Source organism: Triturus cristatus, chromosome 5_2 (genome assembly GCF_964204655.1).
Source record: "Triturus cristatus chromosome 5_2, aTriCri1.1, whole genome shotgun sequence".
Classification (NCBI taxonomy): Eukaryota; Metazoa; Chordata; class Amphibia; order Caudata; family Salamandridae; genus Triturus; species Triturus cristatus.
The window spans coordinates 794,998,444-795,014,208 of NC_140588.1; the positions used below are offsets into that span (position 1 = coordinate 794,998,444).

At 47.5% G+C, this 15,765-nt stretch overlaps 1 protein-coding gene across 1 annotated transcript in view; it reads left to right on the top strand.

Moving 5' to 3' along the window:
• The first annotated feature begins 5,853 nt into the window (after positions 1-5,853).
• SLC9A6 (solute carrier family 9 member A6) overlaps positions 5,854-15,765 on the top strand; it is a 259,674-nt gene continuing 249,762 nt past the window's right edge. The window contains exon 1 of the mRNA XM_085607924.1: positions 5,854-6,246. Within this exon, the coding sequence (XP_085464050.1) occupies positions 5,973-6,246 (274 nt within the window). The 5' untranslated portion in view covers positions 5,854-5,972. The remainder of the gene's footprint in view (positions 6,247-15,765) is intronic.

Below are 15,765 nucleotides of genomic sequence, written 5' to 3' on the forward strand. Positions count from 1 at the left end.
CTGGTCCAGGCCAGCACTCTCCACAGAAGCAGTTCCGCCTCACAGCCGCTTCGCTCCGGTTACAGAGCCCTTTCACAAGCAGGGTTTGCACCAGCAGCCCGGCCCAGCGCCTCAGGTGTTCTCCACTCTGCCTGCCGTTCCGTTCTTTTATTCCGCATTTGTTGATTACTGTATTTCCATTGTGTTACTGTATTCCTGTGATTCACCCGTATTACTAGATTTCCCCGCTGTATTTTCTTGGTCATCACTTTGCCTGCCGCTCTGTTCTTTTAATTCCGCATTGTTTATTACTGTGTTCCTATTGTATTACTGTATTCTTGTTATTCCCCCGTATTACTAGATTTCCTCGTTGTATTTTCTTTGTCATCTCTTCCTGCCACTGCTGCCCCGCCCCGACACAGCCTGCTCCCGCCTCCCTACCTCTGGTCCCGCCACCCTCCCCTACTTAATGGCGACCGCTGTGGGGGAGACCGTATGAAGCCTTGGCCTCTGGTCCAGGCCAGCACTCTCCCCAGCAGCAGCTCTGCCTCACAGCCGGTCCGCTCCGGTTACAGAGCCCTTCCACAAGCAGGGTTTGCGCCAGCAGCCCGGCCCAGTGCCTCAGGTGTTCGCCACAATGCCTGCCGTTCCGTTCTTTAATTCCGCATTTGTTGATAACTGTGTTCCCATTGTGTTACTAAATTCCTGTGATTCCCCCGTATTACTAGGTTTCCCCACTGTATTTTCTTGGTCATCACTTTTCCTGCCGCTCCGTTCTTTGAATTCCGCATTGTTGATTACTGTGTTCCTATTGTGTTACTGTATTTTTGTGATTCCCTTGTATTACTAGATTTCCCTGCTGTATTTTCTTGGTCATCTCTTCCCGCTGCTGCTGCCCCTGCGGCCCCGCCTCCAGACACAGCCCCGCTTCTGCCTCCCTACCTCTGGTCCCGCCCCCCTCCCCTACTTAATGGCGACCGCTGCGGGGAAGCGCGCGTGAAGCCTTGACCTCTGCCCTTGGCCAGCACTCTCCCCAGCAGCAACTTCGCCTCACAGCCGCTCCGCTCAGGTTACAGAGCCCTTCCACAAGCAGGGTTCGCGCCAGCAGCCCGGCCCAGCGCCTCAGGTGTTCTCCACTTTGCCTGCAGTTTGGTTCTTTAATTCCGCATTTGTTGATGCTATTGTGTTCCTGTATTCTTGTGATTCCCCTGTATTACTAGATTTCCCTGCTGTATTTTCTTGGTCATCTCTTCCCACCGCTGCTGCCCCTGCGGCCCTGTCCCCCGACACAGCCCCGCCTCCCTACCTCTGGTCCCGCCCCCCCTACCCTACTTAATGGCGACCGCGCCGCTGGCATGCTGAAGGCATGCCTAAGGCAAGCCCATCTCCGCCCGTCCATGTCCCGACCGCGGCCAGGGCCAGGAACCCTGGCTCTCCTAGGCCCCACCGCTACGATTACACCACCCTCTACGCACTCAATCTTGGAAGACACACCGCCTGCAGAAGATCCTTGCCGAAAACCACCCACGGACAGTTCTCGTGCAGACCCTGCCGCAGATCCTTCACTATCGACAAAACCCCCACAACCGCCGAAGGCCCGCCTGATGCCCACACCGCTAAAACCGTGACATGATTCCTCCTCAACGTGCGCTCCCTACACCGACACGCCGTGGAGATCTGGGACCTGATCGACACCCTCTAGCCCGATGTCGCCTTATTCACGAAAACCTGGTCCAACGCCCCAACATCGCCACTGCCATCCCCGATGGCTACAAGATCCAGAGAAACGACTGCCCCCACCTCCCCGGGTGAGGACTTGCCATTGCACAAAAGACTCCCCTCCGACTCTCCACATCCAGCATGAGTGACACCCACTCCAACACAGAACACCTCCACTTCCAGATCCAGACTACGCGGTACCCTCATCTACAGACCGCCGGGACCTCGCACCCAGGCTGCAGCTACCATCGCTGAGCTCGCTGCACCCCACACCATCACCTCCACGGACTACATTCTACTCGGAGACCTGAACTTCCACCTCGACAACTGCAATGACCCTGACTCCACCACTCTCTTTGACAACCTCGCCAACCTCGGACTGAAGCAGCTGGTCAACACACCCACTCACAGAGCTGGACACACCCTCGACCCAATCTTCACTGGAGGGACGAACGTCCGCTTCAGCCACACCACCCAACCCCTCTGGACGGACTACCACTGCGTCCATTTCACCTTCAACACCACCACTGCACCCAAGCCCACCCGCTCCCGCCACGAAGGGACTATAGCAAGGTCACAGAGGAACACCTCAACACTACCCTCCTCAAAGACCCCCCAGCGCCACGACCGACACCAACTCCGCAGCCACTGAATTTCACCACTGGGTCTCCCGCTGCGCCGACAAGCTCGCACCCCTCCGTCACAACGCCCTATGAAGGCCGCCTGGTTCACCACAGAACTGCAAGCAGCCAGATGCTCCTGCAGACGCCTAGAGAAAACCTGGCGAAACCGGAAAACCACTGAAGCACGGGACAACCACAGAAGTGTCCTGAAGGAATACCACCAGTGCATAAGAGACACCAAACGGACCTTCTTTAGAGACAAAGTTCAGACCAACGTGAACAACGCCAAGGAACTGTTCAACGCCATACAGCAGTTCGCAAAACCCCCCAGCGAAGCCACCGACGTCACACCTTACCAGGAACTCTGCAACAAGCTCAGCTGCTACTTCCGTCTGAAGATTACGGTCCTCTACGACAACTTCAGCAAACAGACACCGGACACCACGCCCCCCCCCAACGCCGCCGATAAGCCTACCATAATGTCCTGGAATCCCGCCACCGTTGAACACATCACCTTGACCATGAAGAAGACCCACTCAGGAGCCCCAACGGACTCCTGCCCACCACACACCGCCGCCGCCATCACACCTGAACTAGGGCGGACCATCAACGCCTCCTTCATGTCCGGCATCTTCCCAGACGACTGGAAACGGGCGGAGGTTAAACCCCTCCTCAAGAAACCAACGGCCGACCAAATAGACCTGAAAACCTATCGGCCAATCTCTCTCCTCCCCTTCGCGGCCAAAGTCACAGAGAGACTCGTAAACGCCCAGCTGACTGCCTTCATCGAAGAGAACTCCATCTTAGACGTCTCCCAGTCCGGATTCCGCAGCAACAGCACCGAGACTGCCCTCCTAGCCGCCACTGACGACATCCGCGTGCTACTCGACCAGGGACACACTGCGGCCCTCATCCATCTAGACCTCTTCGCAGCCTTCGACACCGTTTCACATTGCATGCTCGCAACTAGACTTCAGAATGCAGGAATACAAGGAGCCGGCCTTGACTGGATCCAATCCTTTCTCTCTGGCAGAACCCAGAGGATCAGACTCCCTCCCTTCCTCTCCGAACCCACCGAGATCAACTGCGGAGTACTCCAAGGATCATTGCTCAGCCCCACGCTCTTCAATGTCTACATGGCCCCCCTAGCCACCATTCGTCAGACAGCATGGGCTCAGCATTGTATCCTATACCGACGACACCCAGTTCATCCTCTCACCCGAATCCCGAAGACACCAGTCTCTGCATCCAGGAAGGAATGAAGAACGTGGCAGCCTGGATGAAAGACAGCTGTTTGAAGCTCAACTCAGAGAAGACCGAGGTCCTCATCCTCGGACCACACACCTCTGCCTGGCACAACACCTGGTGGCCCTCTGCCCTCGGGAATCCAACAACCCCTACAGACACGCACGAAACCTCAACATCACCCTCGACTCCTCCCTCTTCATGAACCGCCAGATCAACGCCCTCGCTTCCACTAGCTTTAACTGCCTGCGCATCCTCCGCAAGACCTTCAAATGGATCCCCCCCGACTGCAGAAGGACTGTCACCCACGCGCTCATTACCAGCAGACTGGACTACGGCAACGCCCTATATGTCGGAATCAACAGAACTCTTCTACACAAACTTCAAACTATCCAGAACGCCGCAGCCAGACTTGTCCTTGGGACACCGCGTCACGAGCACATGACCCAACACCTACGAGACCTCCACTGGCTCCCTGTCGAGAAGATGGTCACCTTCAAACTCCTCACCCACGCCTACAAATCCCTCAACAACATCGGACACAAATACCTCAACAAGAGAGTATCCTTCGAAGTACCCAATAGGAACCTCCGCTCTGCCGACCTCGCCCTGGCAGAGGTCCCCCGCATCTGCAGAAACAGCATCTGCAGAAACAGAACAGGCGGGAGAGCATTCTCCTACATCGCAGCCAGGACCTGGAACGAGCTCCCGGTGAACATCAGACGCTTCCCGACCCTGCACATGTTTAGGAAGGACCTCAAGACCTGGCTCTTCGACTGATCCGGAGCTGTCCCCTCCACCCCTCTCCAGCGCCTTGAGACCCTCACAGGTGAGTAGCACGCTTTACAAACCCCTGATTGATTGGTTGATTGAGAGGCGCAACTAGAGCAACATTTTGTGGGGGGGCTACAAATATTTTCGGGGGGGATAATTCTTCCAGCAATAGTCCGAGTGGAGATGAAGGGGCTCTAAGAAGGGCTGAAAAAACAACAAAGCCTCGTTAACAAGTAAATGGTCTTTTAAAGACCTGTGAAGTACTCGGGTGCAGCTGTGTGTGTGCCCGGGAAGCAGTCTCAGCCCAGGCTGACAAACACGACGGGGGGGCTGAAGCCCTTTCAGCCCTATGGGCGTTGCGCGCCTGACCAAAGTTATAGCTTGGTCATCAAGATGGGGGGTGTAAGCTTCTGATTTCCCAATAATCACACAGGCACAAAGGGGTCTATTTACCAAATTCTCACGCAGTGTAGCGGCCAAAAATGCTGCGCTGTGTGAGAAGGAGAGAGCAGAAGAGTGCCATATTTACAGAGATATGGCACACTCCTTCCATCTCCCTAGCGCCAGTGCACAATCAGGTAGCTGTGTGCCACACACACACCTTTGCACCTCATTGCAGAGGTGTCTGTGTGAGTCTAGCATAGGTTTGTACTGGAAGGGTACCCTTCCAGTACAAATTTCTATGCTGAAACTAATGTTAATACTTTTCCCACTTTGTATGGCGGCAGTACTGTGCAGAACAGATGCAAAGTCAGAAAAGAAAGGACAAATAAATACATTTCTCCTTAATAGTGCCTATTTATTTTAGTAGATAAGGTTTTGCGTTAAAACCCATGGTGGTTGCATGGGTTGCATTGGAACGTCAATGCACCACCCATGGAATGCCCGGTTGGCACTAAGGAATATAGTTCTTTGCGCTGCTTTTTATTACTTTCAAGTGAATTTCCAATTTTGCGCTGGAAAGTAAATTGGAAAAAAAGATTTTTCGTCACTTTTGTGACTCAAAGATGGCAGAAAATCTTACTAAATACACTGAATAATGTTAAAATAGATGATATGATAAGCCGGGGCACAAGAGTTGCTTAAGGGGCAGAGAAAGGGAGAGTAATGAGGATTGGTAGGTGTACTACGTGAGAAAACACATCATTATGTGGAATATCGGAAAATATCATTTTCTTTCCAGAGAGAGAGTGTGCATGCCTTTTTAGCCTGTGTGTGTGACAGACACTTCACCATACCCGACAGAAGTACCTGTACTCAACTATTTATCACAAAGTACATTTATTAGGGGGTTGTAACACCCAAACACGTCCCTGAAGCTACGCCCCTGGCCATAACGCCACATCTCACTAGTTGAGTAAGACTTAAACTGTATGCAATGATCGACACTTGCAAATTGAGTTCAGGAGACTTGGGCATTGAGTTGCGCGCTGTGGTGGGTGTAGTGGGGTCGCTGGCCGCAGGAGGCGCTGTGCTGGCTTTGTGCCGGTGAAGTCTAGTCTCCGCTCTGCCTCCTCCTCTGCTCTGTCTCAAGACCAGTGCTCCCGTCCTCAGCTCTCAGCTCCAGGGCCGGGTTTCCCAGTTCACCGTTCCCAGGATCCTGCGGAACAGGAAGCAGAGCAGAGCGCAGCCATGGCGCTGAGCAGCGGAGCTGTCAGCACCGGCCGCAGCCTGACTCCCAGGCTTGCCCTGTTGTTGCTGGGCGCGTTCTGCCCGCCATGCAGCGCCCAGGACAGCGCCATGGAGGAGATAGTGACCGAGAAGCAGGCGGAAGCCAGCCACCGACAGGACAGCGCCAACCTGCTTATCTTCATCCTGCTGCTCACCCTCACCATCCTCACCATCTGGCTCTTTAAGCACCGCAGGTTCAGGTTCCTGCACGAGACCGGTCTGGCCATGATCTATGGTGAGCAATCCTCCTAATGCCTGCACATGTTAATTATGATCACCAGCCAGTGTGTGCCAATATAGGAATACGTAGTACCCCATGCGTGATAAATGGGCACTACCCCAATGTGTGCCTATATAGGATTCTGCAGTATCCACCAAATGATTTCCAGTGTGTGGTCTTTAAAGCTGCTACACGAAGCTCTACTATATGAGTAGTGCCACACTGGGGGCAGAGTATAAGCTATGTTTATTAGAGAAGTGGAAACCAGTGAGTGATGTATTGTTAGAATCTCTTTTATATATTCCATGTATATGGTATGCACCCGAATACGTGTCACAGTATGGTCCTTGGCTGTCTTCCTTGTTTTTACGAATGGTATGGGGTTATTCTTCCTGTTTCACTTTATGTCTCTTAACAAGAAAGAACGAAACAAGCAGATGGCATTGTAGAACAAATGTAGATCCAAGATATCTACATAACATATCATAGAGTAGGTAGGGTCACACTTAAATGCATGCAGTGATGTCGTAGAGGGCACATGAGTAGACCAGGGTACGCTAGTGAGGCAAGGCATTGGAAGAGAGTCAGTCAAAAAGTTACAGTGCCCTGAGCTTTGGCAGATTGAAGCAGGTGAACTTAAAGCGAGCCAAATAGTGGATCAAGAGACGCCAAACATATTGGAATTAATTTTGTGTCCAGTCCAGTGTGTGGGATAGTTGTTACATTGCTAGTACGTGCCAAAGACGGTTGTGCCATTAGGCAATGGAGGGAGCAGCTATTTTTTTCCCTAGTGAAAGCTATAAGCTAGCACACAACATTGAGCACGTGGCTAATAAGTTTCCAGTCTACATAGGTCATTGCTTCCCAGGATAGAGGGTGAATGCCCAGGACCACTGTGAGGTAGGATGCAGGCAGAAGGTATCCTACAGTAGTTTTAATGTGCCCCAAGACCTCTTTCCAGTAGGTGACAATGAGACTGCTGGACTACCAGATGTAACAATAGAAACAACGTCTCAGCAGGTAAATCAAGCGGGGGGACTGATTAAACAGTTTATCAATCACATAGCACAGGAAAGAAAACAAGGGAGACCAAAGGAGGGTGAAAAGATTGTTATTTGCATATAGAGGCACAGAATTACAACTAAATTGCAGTAACCATAACAATCAGATGTGCACTGAAAGTGTGGTGGTGAATAAATGGCGCAGTGACACAAGTGATTAAAGGACAATGTGAGGCGGCGCAAAGAAATAGTAATCAGTGAAGGTCAAACAAAGTATTTACAATCACAAAACATAATTTCATAGTTTGTGGTGACCTATAAAAATGCCGCAATTGGCGTTGTAGAGTCGACGGCGTTTCGACCATTCTAACTTGAGGTCATCATCAGGACGATGGTTACATAATTCAATTTGGGGTGCTCTGTAGGCATTCAATGTGAGGGAAGAGGGAACGTGGATCCTATACGTCTGGCACCCAAGGGTGAAATAACTTGAGGAAGCAATCCAATGTGAGGGGAGGTCGGGAATGGCAAGTCCAGCGTCGAGGGACAACGAGCGAGTGCAATGAAGGGCAACGCTCAGTAAATTGGGCGTGGGTGGCGGCGGGTTAAGTCCGATGGGTGTATGCACTCGGTAAGAGGCTACGGGAGCTGAAATAAATCCAACGAGGTCGGGGACGAGTAAAGCGTCTTTGAGAGACCACCTTCCCTCTTCCTTCACATTGAATGCCTACAGAGCACCTCAAATTGAATTATGTAACCATCATCCTGATGATGACCCCAATTGCGGCATATTTATAGGTTACCACGAACAATGAAATTGTTTTGTGATTGTAAATACTTTGTTTGACCTTCACTGATTACTTTACTATTTCTTTGCGCCGCCTCACGTTGTCCTTTAATCATTTGTGTCACTGCGCCATTTATTCACCACAACACTTTCAGTGCACATCTGATTGTTATGGTTACTGCAATTTAGTTGTAATTCTGTGCCTCTATATGCAAATAACAATCTTTTCACCCTCCTTTTGGTCTCCCTTGTTTTCTTTCCTGTGCTATGTGATTGATACACTGTTTAATCAGTCCCCCCGCTTGATTTACCTGTTGAGACGTTGTTTCTATTGTTAGAATAATTACCCGGTCTCAACTGGGTTAACGGGTTTACTCCTGTTCTCTTTTTGTCTCATGACGGACCGCCAGATGTGACAAAAGTCCCCTGCCGCAAGGCTGCATCACCAGCAGAGTGAGGAGGTGGTGGGGTAAATGGTGGCGAAGTGCGCCAGTGTATAGTACCCTTGGATCATGAGCTTATAGGCCGTCTCCCTGTGTGACAGACAGTAATAGGTTTTGGGAATGTCCCACCAGGGGGTTTCCCATTATTTTGGTGAGTAGTGGTATCCTTCCCTACAGTTTTATTTTTTAAATGCAGTTGAAATTTTTATTGTTCAGTGCTTTTACTTTTCCACTGCATACATACTTTATACATTGCCCTAAGTTAAGCCTGTCTACTCAGTGCTGTAGCAAACATGGGGGTTGAGCTCAGGTTATTTTAGTGACCTTTAGTGTTCACTCTGACAAGATAGCGTTATTATTCCTAAATACAATTACCCACCCTAAATAATAATCTCCTTTCTTACAATGGTGTGTATTCATAATATACATTACCAATAGTATCTAAAAGGTCTCACAATGTGATAGTCTACGTTTGTAGCATTACACACATGGCAGCCTCACTGTCTAGCTTGAAGCCTAACTAAAAGATATTCTAAAGTCTCACACCGCCGCTAAGACCCTGCCCACTTCAGTCAACGACCCTTCTGGTCCTTGTATGTTAATTAACCTATTTGTGTTACCAGTCAGAAGTCCTCTTTCTGGTCTCTCTGGGACCTAGATCCTAATGCCATCTATACGCTCTTTCCAACTAACCTTTCCAGTCTTAATTGCCCCTCTCGCCTGTATCAACTTCACATTAGAGCTGATGTTCCTGTCCAGCAACGTGGCCAGACACCTGAAAAGCACTTTAATTGAAGCAACTCCAACTAACATGGAATCTCCTAACTACTGCCTCGGCCACACACTTTGCTAACTCATTGTTACTGTGGCAGAATGACTTAAAAGCAAAAAATCACAATCCATGCCCATCACAGCACAGAAACACGAAAAGGAAGGAACCCACTCGAAAGAATGTCCCACACTAGACACCCACCCCATTTTCCAACTTGTAACATTTTTAGGAGGATTGCGGGACCACGATTCTCAAGGAATCTGAGGAACGCAAAAGAGGAAGCCTTACCTGCAAAACAGCCTTATTCCATCAATCCTCTGGGAAAACACCCACTAAACCCCCTGACTGATCAATTTTCTCAGTATTTGACTTCACCCACAGTGGCTGGGTGGAACTCAGTCCCTCCCCAAATTCATGTCTTGTTTGGTTTAATTGGCACATGAATGAGCTTGTCATTGGTCTGTGAATGCAGAGGTGAGAGCCTGTTTGCTTTGGACGGCTCCTTTGTATGCTTGCCCTTTTTCACGTGATGAAAGTGATAAGGAAGGATATAACACAGCTGCGTGTGCTTATGTTTCACTTTTGTTTATTCTTCCTAATTGAAATATCCTTCAGACCACCTTCTGAAGCACCCGCTGCTACAATTTGTAGAGGCATCGACCTAATAATACATTTAAAGTGATTCGACGTGTAGCTTTGAAAAAGTGTATCAAGAGAATGCTTCGAATCATGCTTGCAAATAATGTAATGCGTATATGTTGAGCCATAGAACACTTAGTATTTTTGGAATTTTATGTTTTGAAAATGCATTGTGCAATGTAGGAATTCCATCAGGATTACCAAACTGCTTCATTCTCAAGGGTTAGCTTTAGGTTTTCTTAGCAGTTCTGAGTGTATCACCCTCCCAACAATTGTAGGTATTGACATAGGTTTTGAAGTTAATTTCTCACCATCAAAACACACAAAATATGCTCCTCAGATAGGTATAGAATCACTCAAGTTTATTGGGGTAGTAAAGGAAAGTAGTTCTCTACGTGTCAAAATAGTTAAACCTTAAAGGGAAAACAATTACCGGTGCTAACGCGTATAACCAGGGTCTCTTACATGAGAAGTCACCTTCAGGCCATGACGGGGTTTCTGCTTTTGCTGGGCATAATGTAGATACTCCTTGCACCACTTGCCATTCAGGCTCTCTTCTACAGTGTCCACCACATTGAGAAATATTTTAGCAAACACCTTTCCCACCTCCGCGTTTGCTGTTATGACCTGGACTCAGCAGTGGATTACACTTTTGTTCTCTATCACGATGATTCAGGTGCTAATTTGCTAAAATTGAACCGATCCAGCATTGTTACCTATATGTTGTTATGGTTTGGAAAGCTACAGTGGATAGAGAGAGCCCCTGTGGCTGAATTCTAGATTTAGAACAATATTTCCAAAGGAAGGATTTTGCAACCCTCAGAATTTCTGCTTGTTAGTACATTTTAATATCGTATTTTCTGCTCCCCCTTAATGGATTCTTATCGTTTTGGTGTCATTTTGTTTATTAAAATGTACTCCACATTTTTGATTGGGTTATGGATTTTTATTGTTCAGTGTTTTGATTTTACTAATGTTTTTGTGCTGCAGAAATTCTTTAAAAAAAATCTGTTTGTAGTTAGTAAATGAAGTCAAAATAGCCACGCAGGTACAGTTAAAACTCGATTAACCTGAGGATGAGACAGTTAGTTCACATTTTGATTATCTACAAGATCTCGCAGCCATCTGAAATAAGTCTAACGGAGTGTTCAAGCCCAACAGATTTTTTTGTCTATGGTTGTAAAGTTGCCTTGTGTGTATATATGCAGATGTGTCAATTGCAGTTAAGCAATAAAAGGTTTTCCTGGTCTGACGTACCGGTGATCCACACCTACTTTTTCTGTTTCTATCAGTTTAAGGACTTAAAATATCCTTTGCCATCTTTTCATACACAAGAGAATCTATTACAGTGTCTAAGGGTTGTCCTCCATCCAATACCGTTTTATTAGGTATATACTTTCTGGGTTAACTTTTCCGTACTCTGTGTTTGTTCCTCGCCACATTCGAGCCCAGCGTCTGTGGTCGATGTGTACATTTGACTGCAGTCACCTTGGTATGGCTTGGGGCGTCTGCAAATACTAGCACACATCTTTCTTCTGAATGTTATTCAAATTTGTTGACTGCTCCAATGTCCTCTCAGTAAAACCGTTTGCATCTCAGCCTCAATTTTTAATTTGGCCCTGGACTCTGGCTGGTGAAATAGGCCCTAAGCCCAGGGACGTAACGGAACCCTCAATATTTAAGCGAACCTCCAGTCAGCCCAAGTCCAGTCTATATCTATGAGATATGGGAGGCATATGGACCCTCGTCCCATTCTGCAGGAACCCCACCCCATTTTGAGTTACGCCAGTGCTACTGCCGCCATTTCCCCGTGCACTCCTCAAAGTTAAACGGAGCCAGTTTTTCCAGCCACTTGGCTGACCGTCCTAATTGATGAAAACTGCAACTATTTGGTCAAACTGTCCTAAGGTTGCATTAAATTAAAGTGACATGTTTCTATGGAAGCTGTGAGATCCCTTTACGATGGGTGTGTTTGTCTTGGTGGGGCCCAGGACAGTAAGTGACAGGAGGTACATGACTCATCAAGAATTCTCAGCATGGTTGTAGAAGTTTGGGCTTAATTTCTGCAGACTATTCAGATACAACAATTATTTTACATCAATAAAAAGTACATTGCTCGTTTTATAAGGCCCTGTAGCCATGTAAGGCCTCTCTCCCCAAAGGTGGGTATTACATTTATATAAAATATAATACAAAATTCACTATTTATTTGACACCACAAGGCAGGCATGTTTCGTGCAGTGACATGTATAACCGATGTAAGACTCACTGGACATTTTCGAGCCTAATCCGTTCAATTGTCTATTGTGCACAACCACACGTCTGCTCCCCTTTCAACTTCCGTTTTTATTCTGCCCTGGTGGAACCCTTCTTTCTGCCCTGGTATTCGAATCTCCATGCTTCTGCTACCGATAAATGCCTTGTAGCGGTCCTGACGACATGGTCCGATCCTTTCTTACTTGTTTGTTTCCAACTCCTAGCAGTGTCGTTTTACATTCCATTCGTCACTATTCCTGTGTGTGAGAACTGGATTTAGTCCAGCTGGGCCTGACTCCGTAACCAGCAAAATCCGGTTTCCCCTAACCATGAACTGTTTCATTCGACTGCTGACGCCGCTTCCTTGAGACGAGCTTCCTGTATGTTGTGGCTGCTTGTTGTCCGTCTGTGTTCAGAATGGTCGGGTGGCAGAGCAGTGACGTTCCCATTGCCTTTCTCCACCTGTAACATCTCAGCTGCATTTCTTGTATCGCCCGCGTTGGCTTTCAGTATACATGCGACAACAGAAGATCAATGCAAAGAACCCAGAAATCAGTGACTTTTACAGCAGGAACACATCCTAACAGTCTTGCACATGAAGCGCTCTCCCTTCCCTATGACCGTGTGCAGCGGATGACTTTATAAAGCACAACGGCGCCGGACCATAGGAGTGCGCTTACAAGTAACTCGAAAACAATCGAGAATAAACACGAAGAACAATGAAAAGCAAAGGAGAACTGAATAGGTATGTGATGTAGATGATGCCTATCTATTCATCATTACAAGTCTGCAAATACCTGACCAATAGGTCTTTAGGGGGTTATAGGTAGAGACAAAAAGGACAATTGTGAAAAACAGAACAGAGTGCACAGGAGAGAAAATCAGCAGGTATTGCATTTAGGAAGGAGTCCTCCCACCATCACTCCGGGTGTGCGATTACTGGATGAGCAGGTCTTAAGCGAAGTCAGGATAGATGCTTGCAGAGTAGATGTGCTTTCAGTGCTTTTCAAAAAGGGAGTAGTGTGGTAACGTGTTCGAAGTGTGTGGGTAGAGGCCGGTGGCTGTCTCAGAACGTTTGTTTCACAGCTTGAGTTGTTTTTGGTGTTGGTGTCTTCAGAAAGAGTGCATCGTTGCTCCTCAGATCTGTCTTCCTGAAATGCTTTGAACTTCTGCTATAAAATAAGGCAGGCTTTTTTATGGATGAACTTTTGTGTCAGACATCCAAGTTTAAATTTCCTCCTCACTTTCAAGAGTTACATTATATGGCCACGCTTCCTTAGTAGTAGGTTACAAAGTCTAGAAAAGTGTTTTAAAACGAATATTATTTTAACTTCAATAACAAACGTGTTTTAAGTAATTTATCTGCAATTAACTTACTTTTAACTCACTGTAATCCTTACCCTATTTTAACTCTGTTCCTTTTCTTAATCCTTAACTACCTTCTTATATTTGTGCTAGCCATGAACCTTTCCTCAACTTAGCCTAACTATAAACCTACCCTAATCCAAACCACAATCAAACTCTTTGTATTGTCTTAATTGCACAGAACATAGCCCTTTGACCTCACTGTGACCAATGTGACTGTATGTTCTGGGCCTGGGGAAATCTTCTCCCTTGGAGGCATTTGGGCTTGATGAGGGTTTAGAAGCTAGTTGGAGTTTTGCATTGACAGGTACTCTTTTCTTGAAATGTAAGCCCTTGTGTTTCAACGCTTTTTTTCATAGACACAGGATGGATAAAATCCATTGCTACATCCGGCCCTTAATCTTGTCCAAGCTCTCCCGTGCATCTTGCTTTATAGAAAGGCAACATAATGAAGTAAGTAGATGGTGGAAAGTATGAGATGCCTAAATGGTGCTCTGATAGGCTGTCTAAGCTGTGCTTGGAGGGCCACGTTTGTGAAAGGTGAATCCCTAGAACTGCTCTGAAAGAAAGATTCTGTAAATGTTCTTGGGTTGTAAATCTGTTTTCCTTAGCTCTAAAGAGAAACCTATTTCACTCTTGTCAACTGTATAAGTGTAGACCTGTAGTGAATATTGAGCGGTCCCTCTTGAACATTAGGTAAGGGCAAGCGTTAGGCACTTAGTGTCTGTACTTTACACATAACTGATATTAAGTGAGGTTAAACAGGCCTGCCAGATCTAATAGAAACAGTCTGTTATGTAAAACAGAACAAACGGCCAGCAGACGTGTTTTGCCCCACTATAAGATAAATGCAAAAAGAACAAATGATGGACAGAATGCAAAACAATGTCATACGTTCACCCCAGTACAGAGATCTGGGCATAAATCTATCATTTGTTTTTCTCCCAATGCTATTCCAGTTTTAACACAGACATATGCAAATCACTCTTGACCCTGCTCCCTATGGAATCAGTCCAGCCCGAACTGCCAGGCCAGGTCCTCCCTGGACTGGAAACGAGCATCCTAGGACCGGTTTCGGGGTTTCACACCTCATCAACCAGGCTGGCTTGACTCCAGTGGCATGGAGAGCACTGGACCTATGTCTGGGCATACGTGTCACACTCGGGGTGACAATGTAAAAAGAACAATTGATGGACAGAATGCAGAACCATGTCATACATTCATTCCAGTACAAACATCTAAAGGCTAAATCCATTGTTTTTTTTGCTACTAATGCCATTCCAGTTTGAATCCAGCCATATGCATATCAGTCTTGACCCTGCTCCCTAAGGGAACATTCCTGTCCGAACTGCCAGGCCAGGTCCTTTCTGGACTGAAAACAAGCATCCTAGGTCCGGTTTCGGGGTTTCACCCCACATCAGCCCAGATAGCTTGACTTCAGTGGCATTGAGAGTACCTGCATTCTGTCCATCATCTGTGTGTCTTTTGCTTTCTCACCCTAAGTGCACCAGGTATGCCCAGACGTGGGTCCCGGGCTCACTGTGCCACTGTATTCAAGCTAGCCTGGCAGGTCCTCCCTGGACTGAAAACAAGCATCCTGGGACCGGTTTCTGGGCATCACCCCTCATCAGCCAGGCTAGCTTGAATCCAGTGGCACAGTGAGCTTGGGACCCACATCTGGGCATACCCGGCGCACTTGGGGCGATAAAGCAAAAGAGACACAGATGATGGACGGAATGCAGAGCAAATCAAACATTCACCCCCAGTCAAGAGATCTGGGTTAAATCTATCGTTCTTTGGCTCGCCATGCCACCCAGTTCAGGTCCAGCTATATGCAAATCAGTCTTGACCCTGACTATTCCTTGTAAAAGAAGTCAATTTCTTGACTTATCATGGAGAAGTAAATAATGTTACCAGGCAGTTCCATGTAGGTGCGACCTCTACTCTATTTGAAGACTTTTTCTAGAATTACATTTTGTGTAAGTATGAGTCCGTGCCAAGCTAATCCGGCTTTAATCTGGCACTGTGCCGCAATACTCTCTTTAAGCTGGTGCCTAATGATAGAGTGTGAAACAAATGCTTTTCATCACCTTCTGCCCTATCTTATTGTCCTATATCAGTCCCATCCATGCACCCATTGCATACTGGATCTCACCTGGGGTATCTGTTATTTTAAATTCTACTACCCATCTGTCATCGGGTTTCATGCAGGGGTGTCTACCCCCGAACATCACCCGACCCCACCAGTAAGGAGTATTGCTTTGTGGTTGT